We start from the raw sequence: 20073 nt of genomic DNA, 5'->3' as shown, positions 1-20073 counted from the left end.
TAAAACACAGTCGCAATCGCATAGACAAACACCCTCTGCATCATCATGTTCATCATGGCCTTTGAAAATGAAAATGCTAATGAAGCATTGCAAGTGGAGTAGGTTTGGCCTTGTACATCCAAGATTTGTTCGGAAATGAATAGTTTAAATTTCAGAAGCTTTTTGAAATTAATTAGAATAATGAAATGATGTATTTTAAACTTTTTCATATTTTAATTCTAGTATTATTTGATAAAAAAAATCCCATTCTTAATTATTTCTTAAGAAATTATTTTCATATTAACATTTTGATAATTAAGTTATCATTTCTTGCATGCAAAATGAGAGTATATATGCTCATGAACATGTATTATCAAATGCTATTTTAGGTTTATAAGGGGTTTTTTTTTATTACAAACGAGTGGTTGGGATTCAAAACTTATTTCTTAAAAATATTAATGTTAATTAAGTTACAATTCATTAATTATTTTTAAAATTAAATAACAACTATAAACACAATCACATAAATATAATGAATAAAAGATGTTTATTGGTTTCGTTAGTAAAATTCCATTAGACGTATTAAGTTACTATCTTTTCTTGTATTTAGATATAAAAAGATTAAGAGTGTAATTGATATTGTGGTAACAGTTATTTTTTACTTAAAAATATATCAAAATAATTTTTATTTTATTTTTTAAAATTTATTTTAGATATTTACACTTTAAAACGATTTAAAAATACAAAAAAAATCTTGAAATAAAAAAGGAAATCATTTAAAAAAAAACAATGTTTTCAATGCAATAGAAAATCTTAAAAGAGCTATGGAAGTTTTATTGTCATTTTTTTTAACAATATAATTCAAGTGAAATGGAATATTATAATAAACTGAAAAAATTAAATAGAAAAGGAACGATAACATTTTTGTGGTAGAAAAGGTCAGGAGTAGCTGAGAATCAATAATGAAAATATCTCTAGAAAAGGCAACAATCCATTGATTTTCCAAGTCAATATCAAGTGAGAAAACAGAGAGGGGATTAAGGTGCGGCTGTCAGAAATTTTATTTTATTTTATTATTTTTTTTTATTCATGTGGGGTATCCGGGCCAGTTTGCGCGCACCACAACTATTCCCCACAGCCCACTGGACATCCTGCAAGCCCAGAAACAGGTTAGACATCGCGGGGATGGCAGACATACACATAAAGAATCGAACCTAGAATAAAAACAGAACAAGTCAAACAATTAACCACAACAACTAAACACTCAAGTGCGACTGTCAGAAATTTTGGTTGTTTCTAGTCATTGCAACCATCAGCTAAGATGTCGGCACAGTGAGAAAACAAAGAAATGGCTTCCGCCTAATCTTTCATCAAAGCAGGGCCCTTTGAAGAACTATCAATCCATCAAAATCAACTCAACTGTCAATTTCTGGCATGCAGACATTTTCTATTAATTTCAGGCGAAATGGTGATTGATAAGCAAGTCTACGAGCGAAAAAACACTTTCGAGCTGGGTCGTGGTTCATGGTTATCCCATCCGAGGTCCACATGTGGGCACTCTTGTCATACACGAACCACTGAGAACGATCTTGCTTTAGCCCTAATCTTATAAGATCACATTACCCACAGGCAATTTTAACTGTGAGTAGGGTTGAGCATGTGCTCTTATGATTTGGAATGAAAAATTAGAGACAAGCTTTTCTCCAAAGAAAAGATAAAGAAACAAGTCGGGGTAATAATTATGGCCAACGCCTGCCATGTGCATGGGAGACGTGATGATCGGTTTTGTTCTAGCTTTTCTTATTCTGCGTCACATGGAATGCAATGCCTGCATCAACTTGCCTTGTTTTTTATCCTAAAAGCAAGTCTTTCTGATGTACCAGAGACAAGTTTAGAATAACGTGTCGAGATGCGCTTGTGACTTAGATTCATGATGATGTCTGCACAATCGCTCTAGTGCTGGTAGCCTACACACACACACGCTAATTTCTTTGTTAAAGACAGTTACTGTAGCTAGAAAAGATTCAGTGGTTTCTATCAGTTCATAATTCAGTTGTGTTCTTAAATTTATATTTCTAGCATTGGATTCTGCCCCAGCAAACCAGACGACAATGCAGAGCAAAATGGTAGAGCGACAAGGGAAGTGGAAAATGATATCCGTTGAATTTATTTGTTCCTAAAAAGGAAGAGACATTAATATTACTATAAAATAAGTTCTAAGACAACCTTGCTATCATAAGGAACAGCAGAATGGGTTACTAATGTGAGGACTTTGGTAGCAACCCATGTCATAATTATTTAAAATTGCTATCTATATACAACAAAAAATTAGCAGAAAAGGTTAATTCAAAAGGCTGGGAAAAAAAGAATGAAAGAAGGTATTCCCTGAGGTGACAGAACTGTAACACTCTTCTTGCGCAAATCTTCCATCCCAGCGAACAATTTTAGAAGGGAAGGAAAAAGAACGAGACTTTTCCTAATCAAAATTTTAACTTGCATCGGTGTCCTTGGCACCGGCAACAACTTTGCGGTGGCGCCTAGAACCAGACCTCCTCCCGCGCCTAGCTGGGGCTTTCCGAACAGGAGCACCTATGACCTTTACAGTTGAAGTTTCAGGTGTTGTTTGAATTGGAGGTTCATTAACCAAAACTGGTGGTGGCGGCGGTAGTTGTAGTAGCGACGGTGGAGGTGGTGGATATACAGGAGGAGGATGAGCCATCTGTTCTAAAACATCTCTATGGTATTTCTGCGGATAGAAACAAACAGTTGAAGGTTAAAAAGAAATGCACAAGAGAAGGACAACGGAAGAGTTGAACAGATGTACAAAAAAAAAAAATGAAACAGCATCATTAGATAGATATTAGTCAAATTACTCCGGGTGTGTTTAAGACACTATTACACTTGATGTACTATTATAATGAAGGCTTCTCCACTCAAGAGCAAAAACGCAGGTTAAATGTACCCTCTAGTAAAAATTATATATAAGAGAACTCTGCACTATGATGAGCTTCCAGCAAGTAGCGTTTGAGGTAATTTTCATAAAAAAAGAATCAGAAGAGAGATTTGACGAGCCCATATATGGGAAAAAACTCGGGATATCATCAAGTACAGAAGTTGCTATGTGAAGCCTCCTCCGATAAGCCACCAACATGCAATGTGGCATCTTTTAACACAATTTTACCATTATACAGTGCAACAAGACCAAAACATAACTTCCATAAGGATTGCTAATGGACCCTGATAAACCTATGCAGCTATGGAAATCAAAAGGAAATGCTTATCTGGAACCTAAAACTTAAACTAAATTATGTCAGAAACAACATTCTATAAAGGAGTTCAATTTGTTATAAACTATGATGTTCACAAGATATTTTTGTACAAACAAAACCAACAATACATAAAATGATTACCTGAACAACAAAGTTGCGCCTTTCACAGTCCAGGAACATGTTGACAGTCCAATTTGTTTTCTCATGGATCTTATCCCTGACAGTGGAAAAGCTGATTTGGTCCCTTGAAGTAAAGCGATCAACTTCATTGAACCAAAGGCAAGTAAAGAGGTTGCTAATAGGAACATGCTCCCTTATCACAACACATCCTTCAGGAACATCTGCAGTCCCATAGGTGAACAGGAATTATATCAAAGACAAAGAAGTGCAATGAAACTCCAAAAGGAAACAAGGATCTTGCACCTACCACTTGTAATAGGAAGCTTGGCCTCAGAATATGGAGTCAAACCCTCCTTTTTATAAAATTCTACCTGAAAGTCAATGGAGGCATTTTCATATTTGCCTGCAGCTTTATTTGCCTCAGCTTCCATAAACACATCAAAGCGTCTGTAATGTCTAGAAATTGCAAAAGTAGCATTTTTCCTCCACAAGTGCCTGAAGAGTAGCTCAATAAATAAGTGCAGTACTCAAATGTTGATTCTGGCAAACTAATAACAATATCTCCTAAATTGATCAAATCATGAGAGCATGCCATTTTAAATATCTCATACTGATCCCCGAGGCAAGTATTTTAGCGCATTATAAGCTTGTTAAATAATCCACCCATTAACTTCTCTTGCTATCCATGCTAAGCACATGGCATGTCCATGATCAAGCTGCAAAGGAAAATCTTCGACTGAAGCAAGCAGGATAATGGGAGAAAATTATCACATTTGGTTACACCCCATTTGTCTCTCTCAGAAACAGTGTTTTTATTCAATCTATTTACAATATGATTTGGTCCACCAATATGTGGCCCACACCATCACCGTTCCAATTAAGAAAAGGTTTAGTGGCAGGGAAAGGCAGTCACAGGACGTGGTTTTTTTATGTTCTTGGAAGAAAAGGATATGTTCAACTAACCTAAAGCCTCAAATCTCAAAAAAGTCAATTTCATCCATTTAGCTGGAAGAAAAGAATATATTTCATGAAAATACTAGGACCAAGAAAGTCCACCAGAATTGGCTGGAATTATATACATGTAAGCAGTCATACCAATCTTGTTGATCTCCTAATCAAACAAAAATATACATACATTTCATAGTAAATTGGGAGCGGGAAAAAATTTGTAAACGGTTGTGATAACCAAGTGCCTTTGGATGGTAATTTCTGAGTTCAGGATTCTAATTTAGCCAGTATGAGAAAGAACTGAGTGATTATTGGGATGACATAAAGGGCTAAGGATACAAATTCAAAAAAAAAGGAGTGGAAAGCTAATTAAAAGTTTATTTAAAGATAAAAATAAGGAATTATGAAATGGAAAGAGTTTAAGCAGGCAACCAAATAAGGAGATTCAAGTTACAATGAATACATATGTTGGAGAACATATGATATTTAATTCCAGAAACCTGAGTAATGAAATTTTTTCTTGCTTGATTGATTTCCAAGACTTATCACTGAAAACATACCAGGCTCGAGAAAATAATAGGACCAAGGGTAATTTGACCAATAGAAACAACAACCACAGAGTGCTTTAGTGGCTTATATCCAGATACTAGTGAACGTCATCTCACTTCTATGCATAAATGGCATAGCTAGATCAAGGAAAAAAACAGAGACAGACCAACAGATACAGAGAGAGAGAGAGAGAGAGATCAGAAACCAGTGTTACCTTTCTAGAATCTGATATGGATCAACAAGAAGTTCAAGTTTTCCATCAATCCACAAGGAAAAGCGGGCATTCGGAAACATTCTATGTGATAGAAGCTTTGGAACCTGTCATGGGCAAAACAATGGTTACCAAGTCAGCTAAAGTACAAGCTAGTGTAAACTAGCCATTAGTGACCCATGAGCCTGCTGCTGATTTTAGAAAATAAAATAATTCTAGCTCTCAAGATAAAATTTCTTTTGATTTACAAATGAAAGCTCAAAAGCTATTTTCTTTCAAACGTCGTCTCAAATTCTCAATGTTCCTTAAGATAACGCGTCATATAAAAAATAAGCCGGTTCACTTTTTATCTTTTGGTGGTAGTGGGGAAAGCAGGTGTGGGGGTTGGAAGGATTAATCAATAACTGTCACATACAACTTCTTGGTTCTGGATGTGATGGAAAAAATCAAGTTCATTCAACCATTTGCATCTCCCTTCCATTCATGATGGATCAAAAAGAAGGGAAAGGATTAAAGCTACAGTGTTATCGATGACCAAATGAACCAATAAGCCAAAAGTGGACAACAGAAGTTGTCCAAAACTAAAGTTGCAGGTTGAAGTTTTTGACAAGTACCTTTCCATTGCGCCTTCCATCTGTGTAAGGAAGATTATGGGCAACAACAATTCTCCATAAACCGATTTTCCTGTTGTCATCAAGGCCACTGTTGTTCTTTAAATATGCTTCTGTTTCTTCATCAACAAACATGAAGAAGCAGACGGTGTTCTTGGAGTATTCACTAATATTATGTGGTTGTTGTATGTCATCAAAAGCTCCTAAGAGGAAGAAAACAAGATCATTTAATTAGCAAACCATCAGCTCAACAGAGGGAAGGATAAGTTGGGATCCCATTACAAGGAGCAATACCAAATATTGCTGAGGCAACAACAACACCATGGCACTGCTCCATCGCCTCGAGATCAATTTCATCCATGTCAAATCCTGTATTCTGGCCAGGTCTTTTCCCTTGGACAAATCTGATCAGTGCACGCGCATTCAATAAATATGTTGGGTGAACAGTTATAAGTTGGCAACAGGTAGAGAAATTGGTACAATAATTAGTTAATAGAATGGTTAGTATAAAAATATAAAGTCGGTTGGAATTCCAAAGGAACAACCTTCAATATTCATAAAAATGTAAAAGATCTTTGGGGAGAGAGCATACCCGCAATGCACACTCATTGACTCTCTAATATCATAAGAGTCACTTCTATGCTTCAAAGTAGGATATCCACCAAAATCTGAGCCTCCAAAATCTCTTTCTCCACTTAGAGGATCCTCATGGATATATGTCAAATTCTTGATTACTGGAGAAAACGAGGGGACCTTCGGCATTAAAGCAATGGCTTCTTCCACAGGAAGGTAACAAACAGGACATGCTGAAACATAAATGAACAGGAAATCTCAGGAACATCAGTGAGATTTCATTAATCAGATATTATATGTCTTAGCACCTCAGCATACAGGAAGGTAACATACAGACATGCTGATACATAAACGAACAGGAAATCTCAGGAAATCCCTATCAGCTTAGAATGTTACAAATTATAGCATGTGAGCAGTCTATAACTAATGGCTGTTTAACCAAAAAAGGAAGAGAAAAATCTAGAAGACAAAACATTTTAGGGGAGGGAGGGCACTTACGCCTTGGTCCGGTTCTTTTTTTATCTGCTGGTGGGGGAGGTAAAGTAAAACTATTACATGGATGCCCTGGAGGAAGGGTGTACCCCAAAAAATATGCAGGAGGAGGAGGAGGCAAACTAATATCTGAAATTATTCCTTGAAGAAAAGAAGTCTTGTTCTCAATACGGCTTAAGGACACTGAGGCATTGACACTAATATTAGGAGGACGGTCACCTTCCTGTGCATCTTCACCTGCAAACAAGGAAAAATTAAGATGTTATTTCCAGCAGTGCAATCAAACTCAAAAAAGACCACAACATGGACAGCTCTATCAAAGGTGGAATGCGGTGAAGACATATCTGAGAAGGCTCAAGAAGTGAATAAAAGTATAAAACTGAATATTTTCAAAATTTATGAAAAATAAACACCACTCAATGGAACCAATAACCATAAGCACATCATCAACGAGATGAGGGCATTGATCCCCAGCTAATGTAATAAGAGCAAAGCACGAACGAACTAAACAACACATTTCCCAATTCAAACAATCAACTGAGAATTTTAAGAATCACATAACAGCCTATAAGGACCAAATCGACACGGCACCAGTAATGAATTTGTGCGTTCTTCTAAACTAACAAACAAACTTAATAACCAGTATAATCATATATCCTATGATTGAACACATCAGTATCTACGCAATAACATCATATAGATAAAGTCATACCTTTTCCTACATACAAAACCCAGACAAAAACCGCGGCAGAGATGACACAAAGGAACAGCATTCCGACCTTTTTTCTACCAGCAAACTTGACGATCCAATGGAAGAGACTCTCTTTCTCCTTGAACATCTTTGCGGGCTTAGTACGGCCAGTTGTTTGCATAGAAAAGGGGACGCCACTAAGACCACCATTACCATTCTGTTGTAGTAGTTGTAGTTGCTTGTCCAATGAACCATAGCTACCAGAACGGATCCCCAATGACCCTCCAGTCATTGTCTCTCCTTAAACCTCACACAAAACAACACCCCCTCTCATCTCATCTCAAAAAACCCACTTGTTTTTGCCAACATTAAAATCAAATACTATCAAGAATTCATCAACAGATAACGGGTTTAATGAGGAAAACAATCAAGACCCACTTCACCAAATTGGCCAAAGATGGTTTTTTTTTCTTGAACACACTATCAATGCTCTGAATTCAAGAAACAAAGCAAAACAGTTAAAACCCACTTCACCAAATCGCCCCCTGGGGCACCTTCAAAATTTCACTCTCTGTAACCAAATTATAACTTCAAATCCAAAATCTGGACAATTGAAAAGATATCAAATTCAAAATAGCGAGAGATAATTTAGCATAGATGCAAAAAGTCCAACTTTTTTTTCGCATCTATGAACTAACAGATCAAAGTAACTGCTATATTAAAAAAAAAAATCGATCTTGAAGTAAAAAAAGAACAAGAAAAAGGAAGGGATTTTTTATCGGATTTTGAAGAGATTAAATCTAAGGTTTTGAAATCGAGATTTGTTTCCTACCATTTATTTCAAAATCAAATCTGGGATTTGTGTTTCATGAGTTTGTGTATGACTTTTGTTTTTGTTTTTTTTTTACAGAAAGAATCTGAGAAATTCAGTGTGTTAAATTTATATTGGTATAATAATATATAACAACTATATACTTAGAATTAATGATAGGATTATGACTTACGAACATGGAAATAATAATTTTGATATGGTAACCTACAGCCATGCGGGTAAATGTCAACAAAAGTGTAAAACAATGATGTTTAAAGTCAAGGACAGACATTTGTCGAAGGTTAAATAAAGTCATTAATGGCTTAATTGTATTTCTTAATGTTATTTAATTAATCCATGAAGGGGGGGGGGGGGGGAAGAAGCAATTAGAGATGGTGCTTGTTTTGAGTGTTTTCATTAATTAATAATTAATTTGTTTTTCTTAAACCCTTGTGGTTATTAATTAACGAACAGTTCTAAACATTTGGTTTTGCGTCAATTATGTTTGATATTTTTATTATTTTTTTAATATCTGGGATTCTCTGGGGAAACTAGTTCCTTGCAACTTCTTTTTTAGTTTTAGAATTAGTTACATGAAATTGAATTAATGGATATTTATTTTTTTAAGTGTATTTGATATTATGATAAAATGTGTTTTTTTTAATATATCAAAATTATTAAAAAAATATTAATTTAATATTTATCAAACCATATATATTTTTAAAACAAACCACTCCAACACAGTTTAAAATGCAATAGTAACAATTACCAAAAGTTTTTTTGAGCACTTCGAGACTATTATTTAGGCATCCGTATTGATGCACAACATCCTCTGATATGTTGATTATTGCCGGTAAATTCCATCTAATATAAGAGGTTGGATGTGTTGGAATTTTAAAAGTTCAATTCATGTAATAAATAGGTTTCTTATAAATAATAAATAAATAATGCTATGTGTCATAGATTACAAATATAATAGATAACCTTAAGGGCGAATTTAATTGGTTAGATTTTAAATTTGCTCCTTAATAATCACGAGTTTGAGTTTTTTCAAAGCTACTGGAGATTAATACAGTGATTAACTTTAGAGTTTGTAAGATTAATTGAGATGTGTGCAAGTTGACACGAACATTTACAAAAAATAGTTTAATAATGTTTTAAAAAAATAGTTTTTTTGTTTTAAATTAATGTTTTTAGTATTTTTATAATTTTTTTGGTGTGTTAATGGTAAAAATAAATTTAAAAAAATAATAAATAATAAATTTTAATATATTTATAAACAAAAAAATATATTTTAAAAGACAAGGAGCACCCAACTAATAATGGCCAATTTTGAGAGTATACATCACCCCCTAAACACACAAAAGTTCTGCAAATCTAGATTTTGATAGAAACTCGACAAATAATAATCGAACCTGCTGGCTGTTGTTATCGTTCATTGAACTTAATTATGTGATTTCTTAATTGCTAATATTTTTTTGTTCAGACTACAGTCTCATGAAAACGTGTCTTGGTATGATTGACGGCAGTGTAAGTGGTAGACTGTATATTCAATGGATGCAATCAATTCTGATATTATTGTTGACAATGAGGGGAAGCATGCATATCATCTAGAGAATACTTCCGCTTAACTACATGGGTATGAAAACTCGATATGATTTAACGGGTTAATTTTAATTTTAATATTTTAATTAGGTTAAATTTAATAATTATAAAATAAAAAGCAACTATGAAATAAATTAAATCTCGAGTTAGCTAGGACTCTTTCAGCTAAATTTTTAAGTTAAACATATTTATACCAAGTAGAAATAAGAAATAAAATTGGTTTCAATGGATCAAGCCAATCCTGAAATGATTTTTCTTGAACATTCAATATAATAAATGATGGGTATAATAGGACAGTCGATTAATAACCGCGTGGGAAACGAAGGGGTTTGCTTTTTTTATGATTTTAGGTTCGAGCCTTGTGGTTGCTAATATGATAGATACTAGAGAATTACATAGTCATTAACTTCAGGATTCGTAGAATTAGTCGAGGTGCACGCAAGCTGGCCCGGACATGTATATTAATAATAAAAAAATAACCGCGTGGGAACTAGAGAATTCAGTCTCAATGGACAAATATCTCTCCCCGTTGGCTGTTTCTGCAATTTCCTCGAAATAAACAGATGTGTTTCCTTTGGATCATCCTTGCGACGAGGCTGCGTGCATTGAATATTCTCCCCACAGCCCATTGAATTGAAGAAAGAAGCTGGCCCTCATAAAAAGTTTCTGAAGCTGTTATTCAATAATTTATGAATGCGACAGAGACAGGAAAAATAGCCATCACATGGTCCAGGAGGGCATCGTCTAGTGAAGCGAGTGAGTTTGGTCTTCTCCACCCTTCGCCGCCCAAAGGCGTCTGGCTAGCAGAGTAACAGCTCAACATCATTATACCACCGCCAGTCGATTAAGATTTAGATAATTCCAAAATATTTTTATTTTTTATAATTCATTGTATTTTTACTATTCAAAAATCATGGTAAAAAATTAAAATTATTTAGTGAAAGTGGATTGAATTTTTAGTGGCATCTATAGAAAATTTTAGTTAAAAATATCAAAATATAATATTTTAAAGGGTCAATACTTATAATCAAATCAAATAAAAAGATGTTAGAGACATGATAGTTAAAGGGTGAAATTAACCAAATTAATAGTATAAGTCTCAGAATGCCACAACCCTTATAACTTAGGGGCCAAAAATTATAATAAAACCCCCCACTGCATAGTGCATACTATTATGGAGGGACAATTAATCTCAATCCAATTCTTTACAACTTCAAAATATCAAACCAAGAAAGATCTAAGAAAAATCAAATCAAATAAAATCAAACATTATAATTTAATATTACCAATAAAATTCTTTATTATATATTTTTTGTGAAAATATTTTACATTCATGAAAATTTTTTAAACATGTTTTTACTTTTTTAAACACTATCTAAATAACAAAATATTACATTACCACTCAATAAGATTATTAATAGTATTTATATTATAATATATAAAAACAATCTATATATTAATTATTATCATACAAATATTACAAAAATTTGATGAAATTGTAATTTATATAAATTTTTTATATATAATGATTATCAAGGATTTGTTATCGATATAGCATAAATACTAGATTTTAAGAGAATAATTTCTAAAAAATATTAATTCTATTGAAATTTATATTTGCAATATAATATTTATAGAATTAATGGTTTTTGTTAATTATATTTAAAAATAGTATATCAAATTGCATATCAACCAAAGACCAAGGAGCATGTTCGAAAATGTAGTTATGGTTGCTTTTTAAAATGTTTTTTATTTAAAAATGTATAAAAATAATGTTTTTTTTTATTTTTTAAAAATTATTTTTGATATCAGCACATTAAAATGATCTGAAAATATTAAAAAAAATATTAATTTAAACTAAAAATATTTTTTTAAAAAAAAATATTTTTAAAATACAAAAACAGATAAATACACACTTCTTGATTTGATGTATCGAGAAGAACTTAATAAATTCCAATACATAATATGAAAAAATACAAATATAATTTATTGGTTATACTCATTAAATGCTAGGAAAGTTGGTTAATTTGTCATTTCTGGATAATCCAAAAATTGTTGCTGAGATGCTTTCAATCAATTCCTTTGTTTCATTCCGTCCTTTTACTCTGTTCTGATTGGACTTTTTTTATAAAAGAATGTGATGGTTCGGTTGGAAAATTATTTAGGAGGAAATAATACAATTCGAAAACAACTGTATCTTTTAATACTGATTATGTACATGATTGCTATTGGGAATACCAGTTTAACACAATTGTGGTGGTTTCTCGTGCAGTGATATTTTTTCTTTTGTAAAATAATTAGTCTTATTAAAAATTAATTTAAAATTTAATGAAAATTTACTAACTATGAAAATAAGATGATATTATAAAAGAAAGAACTAAGAAACAAAAAACAAAAGAAAAGGAAAAAATTGGTCACTAGGACACACAAGGAATTTTTTTTTTAATAATTAGTACCGTTAGAAAGATCTCGACAAGATAATTCTAATTTTATCTTGGAAGATTACTAAATAAGGTTGTAATTAATCCCGAACAAAATCTCTAACTAATTATGACTATGTTTGATGATTTTTCAACTTGTGTTTATAATAGTCTTGTGAAGATCTTTCTAACAATATTGGGTATATTGAAAACAGAGCTTTAATGTATCATTGATGACCCATTCTTTTTTGGTCATTAGATCTCGGATTTCATTTATTGAATATTGGATCTTCATAAATATTTAGATTGATTGTTGTAATTGTTAATTAATTTGTTGGAGAAATTAACTTTTAAAACAACTGTTATTCTCAATAGCTGTTATGTAAAATTATTATTTTCAATAGTAGTTGTTTTTAACTGTTATTTCCAATAATAATTATGCTAAAATTATGTTATTTTTTAAATATTTTTCTAACATGTATTTTTTAAAAAACTTTTATTTAACATGTTAGAATTACAAAAGACCCGTTATGATAGCAAATGAAGACCAATTTAGATGCGGGGAAGTAATTGACATTACTGTAAAAAATATGCAGAAAAGGATTAATTAATTAGAGTGGGATATTCAATTAATCCATCATTATCTCCATGGATGGAATAAGCTCTCATTCATCTGTATAAAATTGCCTCTTTGACATGATTACATAACCAAGAAGAAATTGGGATATATTATCATTAAACTGTCATCCATCTGCCATTGTAACTTCCTCATTTAGGCTGTGAAGCTCTTTCAACAGTGATTATGGTTGGCAAGTTGTTTTCGTTTGCTGCTATCTCTCAAACTCCACTCCTAGCTTCTGTTTTTTTATCTGTTTTTTTAATTTTTTTTAAATATATATTAAATTGATTGTTTTTTATGTGTTTTTTGATAATTTTTATAAAAAATATTATTTTTATATATTTTTAATTGAAAGAAATTAAAAGAAACATGACCCACACAAAATTAATTTGCATTTCAACCTCCTAAAACCTAAATCTGTCCAGCCAGTACTTGAGAACAATGAAGAATGGATTTGAATCTGAAAAAACAACAATTTTGGTGTCATTTGATTGGTGTTAGGTTCTGTCTTAAAATTATATTTTCTGAATGGTCATAGTTTGAAATAATTATGTTTGTTTGGAAATATTTTTTTATAGTCTAATTCTTTTATTAAAAGTTATTATATTTAACAAATCTAAAATAAGAATTCTCCAAGTTTCAAACTCCAACACACAAAATCCCACTAGCTATTTGGTCTTCATTTCGCGGCAAGTTAAATTTATTTTCTAAAAAAAAAATTAAATATACATGCTTTTCCAGCATGTTTTTTTAGGTAAAAAAAAATCAAAAGTGGAAATCTATGTGTGTTAGTAAATTGCTTTGCCTTTAAATTTTAGAAACCAAAGGGCCCGATATTTATAACTTGAAATGTGTGGGACTACAGCAAATATTTCACCTAAAAATTTTCAAAGTCACTCATTTCCTTTGTGATTTTTACTTTGATTCTTTATCTTTTAATTTCATATTTTATCAACAAATTAACTTATAATTTGCTTTAATAAGGGCCTAATTTAAAAAAAAACATTGTGAACAATTTATCCCCGGTTCCATGTGAGCAGATCCACATTACATTGTATTTTTATTTTGCACAATAAATTCCTCGTACTTGTTAGATCTATAATAATTAATTCTTTTAGAGGAGAAAGCCCCCCAAGGGTAAGGACGTGCAGCCTTCCCCACCCACCATAACAGAGGCTCCCCTCGGATTGCGAAACCACATTTAGGTCAAAAAAATGGAGCTGGCCCATTAAGTGCGCCAATCGTATGCTTATGTGCTTGCTTGTCTTATAACGAGGCAAGGCCCACAGCTTATTTCAAAACTTTCTTCAACTAACAGGCCAGCACCATGTTCCTTATTGCCCTGTACCATGTACTCGCAATTTCTTCTCTAGACACGAAGGACAATTTCATGATAAAGTTTAAGGTAAAAAAAAAAAAGACAAGATAGTTGAATGTTACCAAGGAGAGAAGACAATCATTATTTGTTGCTTCTGTAGCTCATGCTTTGGAGGAATTTGTTTTTCCAGCACTGTTTAAATCAAAGTTGTTAATTCCATTAGTATATATTTTTTTTTATTATTAATGTGAGTATCAGTTTGTGTGCATCTCGACTAATCCTACAGACCTTGAAATTAACGACCATGTAAATCTCTAGTGGCCTTGATGTTTGTAGGAATCGAATTGGTGACCTCTATAGAGCAAACCTATAACCTGATCAGTTAAGCTACACCCCTCAGAATTTGGTATATCTCATTTTAATTTAAAAAATAAAACAAACCGAAAGAAATTTTATCTTTTTTAGAATTTTGACATGTTCTATAAATTCTTTTTAGAACGTTTTAACCAAATATAGTTTATTTTTTTGCTTTTTTTTTAAATATTATCTAATTTTATAATATCAATCATATTTATATTTATTAATTCCATTGTTGAATGAAGTTGGAGAAGTCTCTTAATATATTTTTATATCTTAAGTTAAAGTTTTAGGAAAATCAAAGTATAGAAAAATCTTACGAGACTGTTGTTGGTATTTTCATAATTTTGTTTTAAAATGTTATTTTTTATGTTTTTTTATATTAATTTTTTTTTAATTTTATTATTTTTAATAATAGATTTATTGAGAATTAAATCTTAAAATTTATTTTAATTTATTTTATTTTAGATCCCAGTAAAAAAACAACCATTAATAATTTAATAACACGATTCCTGACTACTCTCAACAACAACTTTTTTTCTCTCCCGTCGTGCTTTTAAAGCAGGAAAGAGCTGCAGAACTTGTTTGACAAATTACACACCCCCACAAAATTAAATGAAGAGAGAGTAACATCTCAGGGAAGTCGAGAAGTCATTCATTTCAACATCTGACTTTGCATTGGGGGAAAACGAAGGGCCCAAGTTCACACATCTCACTATTTTTCTTATGATACATCTCTTGCAAGTTGCATGCACCTTTGACTTTGTTTTTTACTTGGAGAATTGGCACCCATCATGTGATTGCTTAGACTTTCTTCCTTGCTGAGATTTTTTGAGAGCAAGTCAGCTCTGACATCGCTGAGTTTAATCTTTGAAACATGAACTACAGGGTTCATCCTAATGTTTCTAGCTACTGGTATTAATTGATCAAATGTATTCCATACATAGTTGATCGATATTGGTGCATGCATGTTTGTGATCTTAATCGACATAAGCCAATCATATGTCACCTCTTTTATCACCCTAAGAGAAATAGAAATGTCACTTGGAATTGTTGTCATTAATTCGCGATGCGTCTGAATGATATCATCTTATAGAAATATACAGTCCAGACAGACTCCATGGGGGTTATATTTAGCTAAGAATTGCGAATGCTAGAGGAAAAACATAAGTTCTAAGAGAAGCAAGGTGTGAAGGTTGAAACCCTCGGGCTTGAAGGCAGGCAGGGGCAGCTGGACTGCCTTGCTTTCCAAATATCGTGGATTTTTTGCTTTTGGGAAATATTGGACTCCGTTCTATATGATTTGGATGAGAGGGTAGAGTTGAACTCGAACAAGCATGGATTAAAATGTTTGAAATTTAAAAAAAGAAAAGAAAAGAAAACGACAGTATCCAATATTGCCTTGGTCAAAGAGATTGCCATCTTCAAGCAAGATCGTATCTTAATAGTCATATCATGCACTAAAATATTCACACGACTGAAAGCAAAGTCTCTTTGATAAAAAAAAATAAAAATAAAAATACAATATTTGAGTATAATATATGGTGTTTGAAAATCATTTTTCTTAACCCTAATTGAATCACCGATGGTCTCAGCAATCACACAACTAATATTTGAGTAGGAGAAGTTTTTGCGAGTGAAGGATATGATGATAACTGAAAAGTGATCAGCATAGTGAATAAATTATAAAGTATCACAAATAATAATAATTAGTGCTGACATGCTGTAGGTGTATCATATAAATTCATCCTCCTACACCATACGCACTCGTTATAATTTCTTTAGTTAATTTGGTCGTGTTTATGTTTGACTCGGGGAAGCTTCCCTACAAAGGCAAATACTATTGCATTTATGATATATATTTATATATTGTGTTTTCTTATTAATTAATTATACCATTTTATAAAAAAAATTAATCTTATTGGAATTGATGATTATGTACGTTACACGGTTACATAAATGATTTCAATATAAGCTTATAAAAATACTTAATAAAATATAATATATATTTGCTAGTGTTGGGATTCAAACATGAATAGAAATCATTATTGAAACTAACTATCATGTGTAAGCGTACATGAGCTATAATTTTGTTTTTATTGCTTAAATAGGTATGTTCTATTGACTTAAGAATATTTTCGTATGATTGATAATATTGTCGTTCTTTCTTACAAAAATAGTTGATAAATAAGTATATTAAAGAATAAAAACAAACTAAAGATTGCATTTAATTATTTTTCTATAACAAGGGATGATTGATGAATGTGCGATATAAAAGGGTATATAATGAAAAGATTTTCTCAATATTTTGTTTTTGATTGTCAAATAAAATCTTCAAGAAGGCTAATTACAAGTTTGGACGGACAAACAAACTATTTTATTTCTTAATCCTAAAACAGGCGGCGGCGGGCGGCAGCTATTCATTTCTTTTTATTTCAGCTTGGAAACGCAACCACGGATGCCACCCTTGTTTCCAAATAAAAAAAAGCGGGTGTAACCGCACCTGTGCCTGCATTCTCATACATCTAATATCTTTTATTTCCTGAATCTTTAAATGTTTTAATGCTGCAATTGACACTTTTTTTTGTTTTTTTGCCCTTTTGAAAGCCATGAATGAAATAACCTTCCTTTGACTCTTCAAAGTTATACTTTTCTGGCTCTTGGAATATCTGGGTTCGGTTTGACTTCGGTTTTTCTTAAATAAATGTATTTAATTCGCGTTACATTTTATAATCACCGAAAAACTATCTCTCACCATGCAATTACTAAATAAAATCTTCTAGGCCCGCTTATGAAAAGAAAAGCAAAAGATTTTATAATTAAAAAAAAAAGAAAAGGGAAATCATTGTTTTGATATATATAGTTTCTCGACATGGAAGGATCCAAGTCCAACGACGTACGTGCTTCGTTTTTGAAGGAAAGAAAGCAGTGTTTTTATCAGTCACAAGTCACTTCAAATATTGCTACAGATCAAGATGCAGGCTACGAGGAGGATGAGATGCGTGCGGGTTTCACTTCTTCAATTACCAGTACTGATTGCAAACATTAGGGCATCGAAAGTGTTCATTGCAGGAGCATTATTCCCGTTCCTTCTGCTGCCATGATTACTGTGCTTTTGCTTTTATATATACGTTGAACATGGGAGTTATTTTCAAGGAAAATGCTCTGTTTGAACACAGATGTACGTTTTTTTCTCCCATCATTCTTACTGCATGAAAGAGTTGAAAAATTGTTTGACATGCTATACAACCCCATTAAATTCTGATGGAGAAAGAAAATAAAAAGTCATTCATTTCAACTTGCATCCGACTTAATTTGCATGGGAGGAGAAACACATGCCCAAGTTTTCTCGCCAGACTAATTTATGTTATCTCTTGTATGAACGTTTAATTTCTTTTTTGGGATCATAATCATGTAGTAAGCTGACGAACTTCTTGATTTGATTTTCACAATTGAATGTTTAAATCTTAGTTTTTATTGATTGTATTGCTCATCTTTTTAATTATAATGGTATAATCAAATGTCTCTATGAATATATATCAAGGATTTATTATTGATGTATTTCTTAAATTATAACATAGAATTCGCTAATTAATTTGTTTGCTCCATGTGCTATTTTTCAAGGTTTAAATCCTGTATAAAAAGGTTGGTCAAACAAAATTTCTTACAGTAATTCTTTCATTTATGGAATTATACAATTAAAAAACGAAAAACAAATATATGAAAATGAAATTATTTTAAGTGACTTATGTTCACTTTGTTTAATATTTTCTCAATTAATTTATTTTATTTTAATCATTTAATTTTTACTTCAAACGATAAAATTTAAAAAATGAAAAAAGTTATTAGATTATGGGTCATTAAGCATTCAACTTTGTATGTGTCATACAGACGTAATAAAACTCATATGACTTGAGGAACATTATTTTAATTAACCCTACAATAAATATAATGGGAATAATTAATACTTTAAAGATAATAATAATCTTCACGTCTTAAAGTCTATATATATAAAGTTGTAGTATAAATTAAAGTACGAGTAAAACCCTAATTTTAAAATAGTGGAAGTGTGAAAATTGAAACCGGAAGCAGAAAAGCAAGGCCAGCTGCAGGTCTTCGCTTTTCCAAAGGAACAATTTTCTCATTTGGGCAACATCTAACTTTAATTTGATCCAAATATTTCGTCGCGTACAGAGCCCGGAAAGTCATTTTAAAATTCTAACAATTATACGTAATTATTTTTTAAAATATTTTTTATATTAAAATAATAATTATTTATTTTTTAAAAATTAATTTTAAGATTTGATAAATCAAAATAATTCAAAACATACTTAAAATAATTAATTTTTAATAAAAAATAAATTTTTATAAAACGTGATTTGCATCAATTTTCCAGATGATGAGAATTGACTCAAAATTAATTCTTTTTCAAAGATTTAATAGGGAATGCATGTGGATTGATCTGTGACAAATCCTAGAAGCCAGCATTAACTTTTCTTCTTTTTTTTTTTCTTTTTCTTTTTCACATGGAAAACTAAAAGAGTCGTGCGTTACATTCTTAGTACTTGTTTGGAAACGCGGTTGCAACTGTGTTTTTAAAAAATTAATTTATTTAAAAAAAATTTAATATAATTTATATGTTTTGAATCGTTTTAATATGCTGATGTCAAAAATAATTTTTTAAAAATGAAAAAACATCAATAACATGTATTTTAACACTAAAAGTTATTTAAAAAATATCCGCAATCACATTACCAAACACGCTTTTAATTACCTCTGAAATCCCTGAATCAGTTCACTGTAAATGATAATATTTAGTATCCTTATTTGTAGATTGGCCCCTATGTTTTCATTTTTGACATATCAACCCTCAAACTCTTGTTTGTTGTCACTTGTGGTCTCTTCATTTACCTGAAAATTGAAAGAGTGAGGGTTTCTGTGTCCAATATTAAAAATACAGATGTTGTTTCCATCAGTTTCAAAACTCGGGCAACTGCGCAATGAGTTTATAACCATCATCCTTTTTTTTTAGGTTTGTAAACATTGAAAGCATAAAATCTTATCCCATAAAAAAAAGAAAAAATTAAATGGTTTTTTTAATGAAAATTTTAAAATTAGGCACTGATTATTTTTTTATAGTAGTTGATTAATGATTTTTTTTCCTAATCAGAATGAGTTGCTTGGTGATTAAAATTGAATGTTTGAAAATATAGTAACGGTTTTTTTTATAAAATACTTTTTGTATGAAAATACTTCAAAATAATATTAGCATATCAAAACAAACTAATAAACATATAAAAAATAATTTTAAATTAAAAAATTAAAATTTACCGACCTCTATTTCAAACTCAATACCATATAGGATTGTGGTAGCGATCGCGATTCAAAGTGCTTTTCGCTTAGAAATGCATCAAAATAATATATATTTTTATTTTTAAAAAATTATTTTTAATATCAGCACATGAAAACAATATAAAAATATAAAAATAAAATTATTTTT

At 31.3% G+C, this 20073-nt stretch overlaps 1 protein-coding gene across 1 annotated transcript; it reads right to left on the bottom strand.

The window, feature by feature from the left end:
* Positions 1-2123: 2123 nt before the first annotated feature.
* On the bottom strand, positions 2124-8472 carry LOC133699419 (probable hexosyltransferase MUCI70). The gene is made up of 9 exons (XM_062122658.1): positions 7465-8472; positions 6759-6989; positions 6280-6493; positions 5982-6091; positions 5691-5890; positions 5080-5183; positions 3676-3863; positions 3390-3589; positions 2124-2725 (listed from the first exon to the last, which is right to left on the bottom strand). The coding sequence occupies exons 1-9, from the start codon at positions 7733-7735 to the stop codon at positions 2468-2470; spliced, it is 1776 nt and encodes a 591-aa protein (XP_061978642.1). The 5' UTR covers positions 7736-8472; the 3' UTR covers positions 2124-2467.
* Positions 8473-20073: the final 11601 nt, after the last annotated feature.

Source organism: Populus nigra, chromosome 7 (genome assembly GCF_951802175.1).
Source record: "Populus nigra chromosome 7, ddPopNigr1.1, whole genome shotgun sequence".
Taxonomy (NCBI): domain Eukaryota; kingdom Viridiplantae; phylum Streptophyta; class Magnoliopsida; order Malpighiales; family Salicaceae; genus Populus; species Populus nigra.
This window is presented reverse-complemented; position numbering and strand designations above follow the sequence as displayed.

Bases quoted from the DNA above. Each gene is read 5' to 3' on its own strand.
- LOC133699419 (XM_062122658.1), bottom strand. From the start codon at position 7,735: ATGACTGGAGGGTCATTGGGGATCCGTTCTGGTAGCTATGGTTCATTG. The intron at 6,092-6,279 runs GTATGCTCTCTC...TGCACTGATCAG, and splicing joins TCAATGAGTGTGCATTGCGG to ATTTGTCCAAGGGAAAAGAC. The intron at 5,891-5,981 runs GTATTGCTCCTT...TCTTCCTCTTAG, and splicing joins TGTTGCCTCAGCAATATTTG to GAGCTTTTGATGACATACAA.